The sequence below is a fragment of the Magallana gigas genome, chromosome 8 (assembly GCF_963853765.1).
Source record: "Magallana gigas chromosome 8, xbMagGiga1.1, whole genome shotgun sequence".
Lineage (NCBI taxonomy): Eukaryota > Metazoa > Mollusca > Bivalvia > Ostreida > Ostreidae > Magallana > Magallana gigas.
The window spans coordinates 12,839,781-12,849,888 of NC_088860.1; the positions used below are offsets into that span (position 1 = coordinate 12,839,781).

Consider the following 10,108-nt stretch of genomic DNA (forward strand, 5'->3'; position numbering starts at 1 on the left):
CGCCCAAATCATCGTCTGAAAAATAAGAGACTTTTTTTTTATCTATCCATAATGTTAAAATCAGTCGCAGCGTCAACACATGAGAGAGAGAGAGAGAGAGAGAGAGAGAGAGAGAGAGAGCGTAGTCACACAAAGTATGTGACAGCGACAGGATAATTTTTTAGCTTGTAATTGGAAGTTAAAATTAGAATATTCGAATAAAAGACACATAATTATGTTAATATTGGCCGAGGTCTCGGGTGATGGCATTGAATGTATTCCGGATTTATTTTTATTACACACATTGGTTTTACAAAATTGTGTCCTTTTATTTACTTCCCATCACGAGATTGAGGTCGCGGAATGAATATCAAAGGTAATATTTCGCGTCCTAGAACGAAAGAATGATTGATAATATAACTGCGTTATTTTGTGTTTTACTACTGTTGTCAGGGTGGTGAGGATAATTGAAAATGCAATTTTGTACAATTTACTTTTTTCTATTTATCCCAAATTGACAATATAACAGCTGTATAATGGTAACACGATTATTCTAAGCTACAGCACGTTTCCATACTCGACTCATATTATTAAAGCGGAGACTTATAAGTCATTATAAGAGCCATTTTCTACAAAATGTGGTGATCTCTTCGGCCATGTATATGATATATACATTTATCTTCTATATTTATGACATGACTTCAAAATTTGAAAACTCAAATGACTTAAGGTTTCCTGCATCTCTGGACATTTGTTTAATGGTGAGATCTGTTTTACAGCGTGTTGAGGCTCATTTGACCAGGAATTTGGCTTTTTTAATATTCTGTCATGCATGGAAGAGGTCTATGTAAGAGGCTAGGATTTTGCCCCAACTACTACACTGTCAAGATTGCATGCTTGATATAAATGATTGCATAATCCTTTTTTTTCATTGAAATGGTTTTTTTTAACACTGTACTTTACATTGATGTGTAGACCCCAGTAGTCCTTCCAATGGGTACCCACCCTCATGGTACTTCACAAACCAAGGTCGGTCTGCTTGGGAGCACCAGGTAGCAACAGCAGACTCCAGGCTTAGTTCAGACACCCAAGTGACTGGTAAGTAAGATTGATATCTTCTGATAATTCAGTCACAGACTGTTTATCACATTCTATTCTTTCAATTACATTGTCATTATGGTGTATACATGTACATATGAAATCTGCTAATCTCTTGGAAACATGGAGCGGATTTTAAATATTGACCATATTGGTAATGTTCATTAAAAACGACAAAAATATACCTCAACTAGATCACGAAATAGGTGTAACATTATGCTGAATTATATTTCATTTCTGATTTGACAAAACTGTATTAACCAGCTTTTATTCAGCATATACAAAGGATATGGTTGCATAATTTTTTTTTCCCAGAAATCACCAAATCTCACTGGATTCCCTCTGAAACCTGTCCAACTTGCTGTAATAAGCAATGTCGGAGGAAATTTTCATTACTAGATCGTCCCCACCACTGTAGAAGGTATAAGGATGTCTTTGTCAAACACCTAATCATTGTTTCAATTCTAAGGGCAATCAGCAAGGTTTCTACATTTTGGCATTTTCACACATGAATTCATGTGAAGGTACATGTAACCAATGTCAGGCAGTAATAATGGTAAAATGCTTGTACATTTTTCAAAGGGTTTTATATAAATGTTCTTTAAAATTGAACTTGTGGAAATTTTTACCTCTCATTTTGTCCAAATCCTTTACATTTCACATGGTTTTTAAATCTTAAGGTACATGCATTTTATATAATGCACTTAATTGTAACTTCACTGCCTACAGCATCTAGAATAGCCTGTCTTTAAACACTGTCACAATTTATTAGTTACAACCCTATAAACCTATTTCAATGTATCCTCTTTATTTAATAATTTGCCTTTTGTTGCTAGAATGTTTAAAAAGAAAGTATTTGATAGTTGAATTTGTACAACGATACATGAATACAATAGACATCCTTAATTCTGGTATGGTTTTATAGATGTGGGAAGGTATTCTGCAACCCATGTCTTCAGTTTCAAAGAAAATTAAATTTACTTGCCCATCTTGATCCAGAGGGAAAGTCTTACAAGGTATTTTTTTAAGGTTAAAAGCAAATAAATGCTTTTTTTTTCTCAGAAAGCTATATTATACATTTCTTTGTAAATTCAAGGATATTTTGGAGGTTCAAATTTTCTATATAATGATACAACATAGAAAAAGTTACATTTCTTGTTTTCAATTGTACAATACTGATAAAAAAACAAAAAAAGGTTCTCTTGTTTTTTATATTAATAAATTTTGCTTAAAAATAAACTTGAACTCCATTCCTATTCCTGTTACCTGCGAGTTACTGTTATGATATTATAGGAGGGGTCAAACAAACATAATAAAATTGAACTCCGTCAACAATATTTCTAAAATTCTTAAAGGCAGAACTATATAATTATCTTTATTCACATAGTAGATTTACCTTAGTGTACACTTCATTACCAATTTCATTCAATGATTTAAACCCATTATCAGTGAATACCCTGGTATGTTGCTTTTTATCCAATTCTATGATTCATATATATATATATAGTCTGTATGGCACAGGCCACATGGATAGGATTATGTTTGCAATGTACAACATTATGTATTTACATATATATATTAAGTGTTTACAGTGTTTAGTGAAAAAGTAATTTGCAACTAAATTAAAGGAATTTTGATTAGCATGTTTTATTTTTAAATGTTGTAATTCATACATGCATATCCTTATGTGTGACATTAAGTGATGTCCTTTATTAAGTTTATAAACATCTTTCCACCAAACACAAAAATAATGGTACATATTGTGTAATACACAACCAGTGTGTATTAACAGTGTTTGTTTGTCAAGAGTTTTGAAAAGTCTAGCCCCCCCCATTCAATTTGCTTCCACCGCCACTGGTGTCAAAGTTTATTTCATGCTACATGCAATTTAGACTTCCACTAACTTCTTATCTAACTAGTCCCCATATACAATTATTTGAGTAATCAATAATAAAAATGGTAATTCATATTTGCATTGCATGGGGATTAAATTGGGTTGTTATTTTACCCTACAGGTGTGTCAAACATGTTTTGATGAGGGACAAGTGCAGGCAGGTCAATGTCGGAACCTCACCCGATATTTTCACAGACTACGCCAACAAGCATCAGTGACTGCCACTGTGAATGAAAATGGAAAAGTTACCAAATGTTGGAGACAAAGGTAGCATAATTTTGTGTACACTTGAGGACATTGCATTACAAACAGTGTAACAATCAGAATTCATTGGAATGAATAAAAGTACGTTCTATCAATTTGTATGTTTGCATTAAGAATTTGTTTATTTTAAGATAGTATAAATGAAAAAGAAATGACATGATTACTACATGTAGTAGCCTAAAATAATATAATCTTAACGACATTTATTTGCATGTAATTAAGTGATCATGAGAGAGAGGAGAGAGAGAGAGAGTTGACTACATGAAAAGATGATTGCAGGTTTAAAGATATCACAACCGATAATATTATTGTGGTCTGTTTTTGTGTGCAATGAATTTGATCTAGCAGTAGTAACTTTATAAAATATGCTTGGTTTTGGAGTTGTAACTGAGACTTCATTTTTCGATGTAATATTCTTCTCACACCAATGACCCCCTCACGCTAACATCCATGCCAAAGAGAGATATTAATGTAAGTTGTAGAACTTGTCTATCAATCGTTGTAAAATGAATAAAGTTCAGTTCAGTTTATGCACTATTTATTGACCAGGGCTTTGGATGAATACATTGTGTGATAAGTTGTACTGCTCTTTAATCACAAAATATATTTCTTATCAGACTGGTTTCAAATTAGTCCAAATTTATCTTAACTGCTGTACTTGTTTTTTGAGCAGTTGAATTTATATTTAACAGGCTTGATCTAGATGCAGAGTGTGCCCGTTTGCTTCAAGGTTTCAAAACAGCCATTGGTACTTCAGAAATAAAGAAGACTCTCCATGATTTGACCACCTTAGTCACCATGCCAAGCTGGCAGAAATCATCAACATGGTTGGCAAGTACATGAACAAGCCATTTTCAAACCTCTCAAAATCAGATTTATCGAATTGTAAATTTGGCTTTCACTTTAATTGTGAAGAAGTGAATTTGCAACTAAACTACATGAATATCACTGACTTTTTAAAATCAGGAAATAATTGTTGTCGGTGCTTTGCATTGAACATTAAACATGCACATAATGAAAACTCATGATTTAAATCTCTGAAGGGAAAACAGTTTTTACAAAATTTGTCATTCTATTAACAGCAAGAGAGCTTGGCGGAGTCCTGCCAGAACTGTAGCAGTAAGTTTGGCCTGATGAGGAAGAAGTTACACTGTAGGGTGTGTGCGCGAGCAGTCTGTAAAACCTGCTCCACCAAAGATCTTCTGCTGTATGTGCCAAACAACAACAAAGAAGGGGAGCCACAACTTGCCATCATTCGTGTCATTGGTGTAAGTTTTCATCTCTGCATTTTTAGAGCCGCAACCGTTTAGGCGTTGGGTTAGCTCCGGAAGCTGTCTTGTTGCATCAGCAATTGAATAACAATTCAAGCTGAAGTTATATTCATTTTGTTTGCCATTACATAGAGTGGACATTATAATCTATATGTATGTGAACTATTGATATTAATGACAAATAAAATACTATTACTGTGGAATCATTTTAATCCATGGGGGTCAATGTTCAGGGGCAGCCAAACTTTTCCTGGTTCATCCCAGGAACTTAATTTTATTGTAGCAAGTTTGGAAGAATTTCAATGAAATTAAACAAATGCTTGTATATACATTCTATGGGTGTAAATTCTTGAGAAAGGGTTACCCACGAAAACCATGAACATTGTTCCCCTACGAACAATAATGATTCCTTAGTACTTCCTATTTACTTACATTACTTAGTGCCTTTGTCACTAGGAAGATTTTGTAAATATATCTCATTACAGTAAAACAAGGTTATAGCAAACATGCTTATAATGAATTGATGCTTAAAGTGAAGTGATTTTCATTCCTTGTGACTTTATTAAATGATGTAATCTTTGGTTAACTTGGTGGATATAACGTTAGAATTACGCTAACTACGAAGTAAAATTGGCCGTTCCTGGGACTTCGTTATAAGCGTGCTTTACTGTATCATTAATGGATTTGGTTGATTAAAATTGTTATACTTTAAAAAGCCTCAAAGGATTTGGGCTAAAGAACATTGAACTTATGCATCTGTGTTATTTACAGTATTATCTTTCACAGTTGCCTAAGATATTGAAGATTTACATCTTTGATTGTTTCTGATGCTTGCATAAATGACATATTTAAAACTAGATTATGCTAAATTTTATACTGATAGTAAAAAAAGCCATTAAATTCAAAACACCATCTTTAAGAATTTGATCTAAATGTACATATATACAGAATGCATTAATGAAATTTGTAACACATAGACAAATGGATCAGGAATTTTGTTTGAATGCTTTCTTTCGATATTATTAATGAGGTGTTTTTACCTAATTTTTCACATAAAATTACCTTAACAGAAAAGTTAAATATTTATCAAGTTTAGGGCCACACTGATCATAATAGTGAAATTGGTACTGTTCAGTGAAACCATGATGTGGTGGGGAGGAAACTATAAAAATTACTATTAATATTTGACTGGTTTAAAGAACAAAATCGGTGCGTTTTAGCATGATGTTTGCTGCTGGTCAACGTCCAGTGCTTCTAAAATTAAAATTATTGTTTTTAAATGCAGTGTCCTGCAAAGGAGCCAGATATAGCTCTGTATATGAGAGTCTGCAACCCTTGTCAGGAGAAAATTTCCAACAAACAAATTATTGATAATAATGCCACTGAAGATGCGGTCCAAGAAGGAGGGGATAACTTAGTCAGATTGGAAGCTCTCCATAACAACAGTGTAAAACTGGAGCAGAAAACAGACAGTCAGTTAGCGCAAGTAAAAAACCAATTAGAATATCATTATCATTCTCTCTCTCTCTGATACTTAGTTTTTAAAAAATCAAACGCATGCAACCAAAGAATTGTCTCTTAAAGTCATGTGTGCATCCAACAAATTTTGGAAGTTTGGAGTGTCCAATGCCTATTTTTTAATTTTTGTCTAATTTTCTTTGTTTTAATAAGTTTGAGTTTTCCAGGGGGGTGGGGGGGGGGGGGTCTGGACCCCTTGACCCCACTCAAAATATGCACAGTCTTGGTACTAAGATAATAAAGTTTTAACTTGGGTTTTTCTCCAGTATCAACTTGTGATAGAGTCTCTTGAGGACAACTCCAGAGTGAGTTCAGATTCCAGTAGAAGCAATATTAAAGTTCTTGCCAAGGCACAGGTTAGCCTATTTATATGTAATGACATCTCACATGGTAAATAATTGATTCATTATTCATGCTTGGTTTTCATCGTGACAATAAAAAAAATATCAAAGAAATCCATGCCTCTGCACTGATCACAAAAAATAATATGTACTCATTTATCATCTTGTTTTTGGAAAATGATATTTTTGTTTGAAATAAACACAAAATTGTTTTAAAAAATCAAGTCTATATAAAAATCAGTACAATGAACAAGTACTCTTTAAATCTCTTAATTTGATTGACAGGTGGACCTGGCTGATTTTTTGTCACAATACAACACAAACATCATGAAAATGAAACAGCTAAAGCCCTCTACAAATACACAGGCCATGCTCTTCAGAAATTGCTTAAAGGTTTGTTTTTTGGGTTCATAATTGTTTGGTTTTTAGAAGGATTTACAATATTAATTTATATTTAATAAAATACTTTAATAAAACCCTTTTCAGCGTCATATTTTCATAAAAAGAACACTTCACTTTCAACTGTGAAGGGCTTTGATACCATCAGTTGTACATGATTTTTTGGCGTTCTTCATTTGTAGAAAGAAATGGCACAGTTAAAAACCATCTTAATCAATCTCTAGACTTAATCAACATGATTTCCATATCTCTAGACTTAATCAACATGAATTCCATATCTCTAGAACACAACCTTTTTGTTTTTATAGATAAAGAAAATGAGAATTTGATTTTTGTTTTCTGAAGAATATATCAAATAATGTTTTTGTTTAAATTTATCTATTCATTTATTTTGCAGAGTAAATGTGATTTTTATATAGAAAACCAGTTTACATTTCGTAAGTTGAAGCGGGAGTTAGAGAAGTCAGCACCTGCAGAAACCCTTCAAGTGATTCAGCAAACGGTGGATCTCAATGTATGTGGTCATCAGTACTGAGGGAAGCCTTCTACTGTCTGATTAAGGTGGAATAACACACCTGGAAAAAGTCACTAAAATTTACAGGAAACTTCTTGATAATAAAAGATACGATGATAAATAAACTGTACAAATGTCAAATTAGGGAAAAATTTGCAGTTTGAGGCTAAAAATTGAATATCTAAAATAATTATTCCAGTAAGTAACAACAAAAGCCCCTGCGGGATTCGAACTCGGGATGTACGGATTACAAGTCCGACACTTTATCTACTCGGCTATGGAGTAAGTTACATGTTTCAGTCCATAAAAGCATTTTAATAAAATGAAATGTCGTTTCAATCAGCGGTCAGCCATTTTGTGATGATGTGTTATTCCACCTTCATTTATATATTGGTGTTTCACAAAAAAATCGATTACTCTGCATATTTATCTATTCATTGATAGCTTCGCTGATTTTACTCTTCTGATACACATAATATTAATCATTTACAACCCATTTTTTTTTTTTTTTTGCGAATTAATATTTCTGTGAAGGGATATGAATATCAAAAGCTTGTTATCATCCACAGACTGTAATTCAATTTCAATACACATGTAACAAGTTTTTTCATGCCAATAATGTTTGTAAAGACATCTTTTTTAATCATACATGTATAATGAGTGATATGGTACATGTATTTAAAGGCGCAATTTAGCTAAGATAAGAAAGATAACTATCGAAAGATCTGATGACCTGGTATCATTTAAGTCAGATAAAAAAAGCAGTATCCAATATATTATGCCTTGAAATTTATGTTAATAATAAATAATATGCATTTTATTTCAATCACTGTATTCAAAATTTATTTTCGGTAAAGTTATAACTTCTGAAAAGTAAAATTTTGACAAAAGATGAAGAGAAGGTTGACCAACTTTACATGTAAAAGAAATGATAACCTCGTTTTATTTCTTAAACAGGCAATAACAAGTGCACAACTATACGTTAGACAGTTGACATTTGAGACACTACACCTTTGTGATAAGTACCACATTTGTGATTCCATACCCAAATTACTGAGCTCATTAGATGAGGTAAGTTACTGATTTCTAAATAGTAAATACAAAATTGTATTTAAAAATTTACTGATTAATCGTTTCATAATAGTACATAAATAATTGCATGGATACAAAATAGTTGAAAATCATGATGGATAGATCAATATATGTCAACCAATAGATTTTAAAAGAATGATTAATTCAGTGATTTTATTTTTCTGACATTTAGATTTCTTTATGAAACAGATGATGTTTAAAGTAAATTTAAATCTAATAAAACTTTTAATGTTGTGAAAAAATATCTCTATATTCATTGTAGGTTTATATTAATTGAATCTTTCGTTATTTAATTTATACTTTATATGCAATTGATATCCCAGCATCTATTAAGAATCATGTTCCAGTATACATGTATTTTGTATGATTTATAAAACCTTAAGTTTATAAATAAATAACTCCCCTTGTGCATATAGGCAGTGGAAGTCGATGCCAAGCAATGTATATCTCTAAATGGTGAAAATTGGGAGGTGCATTCCAGCAGTATTACCGATATGATCAGAGTACAGATGAAGGTAAAACATTTTAATCGTAGTTACCTGTTTTGTTGGCATGGTTAGGATTTAAGCTGAAAATTTTGAATTAAAAGAAATTTTCCATTTCCTTTCTTTTTTTTCTTTTTTTTTTTTTTTTTTTTTTTTTGGGGGGGGGGGGGGTTAGTACGATGCATTACTTATTGTCATGTAGCTAAAGAAACTGATATTTATGAAAAATAAAAGAAAATTAAAACATTAATTTCAATCGTCATCACTTCACTTTAATATGATTTAATTCAAAACAGGTATATTTCAATCAATTTAATGTGAGTATTTTAAACCACTCATTTAGGTGGCAGAGGTGCTGATTGCATGAAGTGTGATTAATATGGGTAGAAAATACTTTTGAAATCTTTTTATTGGTTTTACTAGGACCACCGGTTGATTAAATTATCACGATCTCAGTTATCGTCTGGCGCGCATGACCACGTGATGGTGATGATCTCTAAACGAACCAGAGAAGCACTACAACAGGTGCATGACCAACTAGATATGAAATCTACAGACAAAAGTTTTCAAACATCGAAATCCTTCCTCGACAAAACTAAAAGCAGCTTAAATGGCGTTGTGCTACATACAGTGTAGTTTTCGCAGTGATATGTACAGCACTAAATGGTAAAATATCCATTTTAAATGACCGGTTATTGCCCTATGAATTACATATCTTGACCAATCAGATTTTGCATTCTGTATATTGTGTGTATTTTCAAACAGATGTTTGAATTCAATTGAAATATAATTTAAGTCAAGAAGTTTTTTTTTTAAAAATCGTAGAATTAAATTAAATGCGATATTTTTAAGCATTTGTTTGTACAAAAAATTAAGTTTGTCTATAAATGATAGACCTTTTGAAAAACAAGAAGATGCGAATTTTTAACATTAACTTACTCATACGTTCATCTATTTATTGAATTGTAATTACAATAGATCAATTGTGCTGTTTATTTTTGTGCAGTAATTTTTCTACACTTTTCATTAATAAAACTTAATACAGTAAGGAAGGGGATTCAATCTTTTATTTTTTGCGTACTTTCATTTCAGTTTTGTAGTTACCTGAATTTGGTAACTTGTTACGACCACTGCTAAAAGGTACATGTAGTCATGGTCTTGTGCGTTGGCGTGTTTTAAACATGTAGTAGTAAAATTTATTTTTTTAAGTTTTTTTTAATTGTTAGCTTTGTGGTTTTGACAATTAGCAAATA

General features: G+C 32.0%; 1 protein-coding gene across 1 annotated transcript; it reads left to right on the forward strand.

Annotated features, from left to right (window-relative positions):
- The first annotated feature begins 236 nt into the window (after window positions 1-236).
- Window positions 237-9,674, forward strand: LOC105322237 (uncharacterized). The gene is made up of 14 exons (XM_011420838.4): window positions 237-355; window positions 955-1,077; window positions 1,393-1,498; window positions 2,003-2,093; window positions 3,093-3,238; window positions 3,928-4,066; window positions 4,318-4,503; window positions 5,792-5,992; window positions 6,291-6,380; window positions 6,651-6,758; window positions 7,162-7,278; window positions 8,236-8,349; window positions 8,787-8,885; window positions 9,279-9,674. Exons 1-14 carry the CDS (start codon window positions 343-345, stop codon window positions 9,489-9,491), a joined length of 1,746 nt encoding a protein of 581 aa, XP_011419140.3. The 5' UTR covers window positions 237-342; the 3' UTR covers window positions 9,492-9,674.
- The last annotated feature ends 434 nt before the right edge of the window (window positions 9,675-10,108 follow it).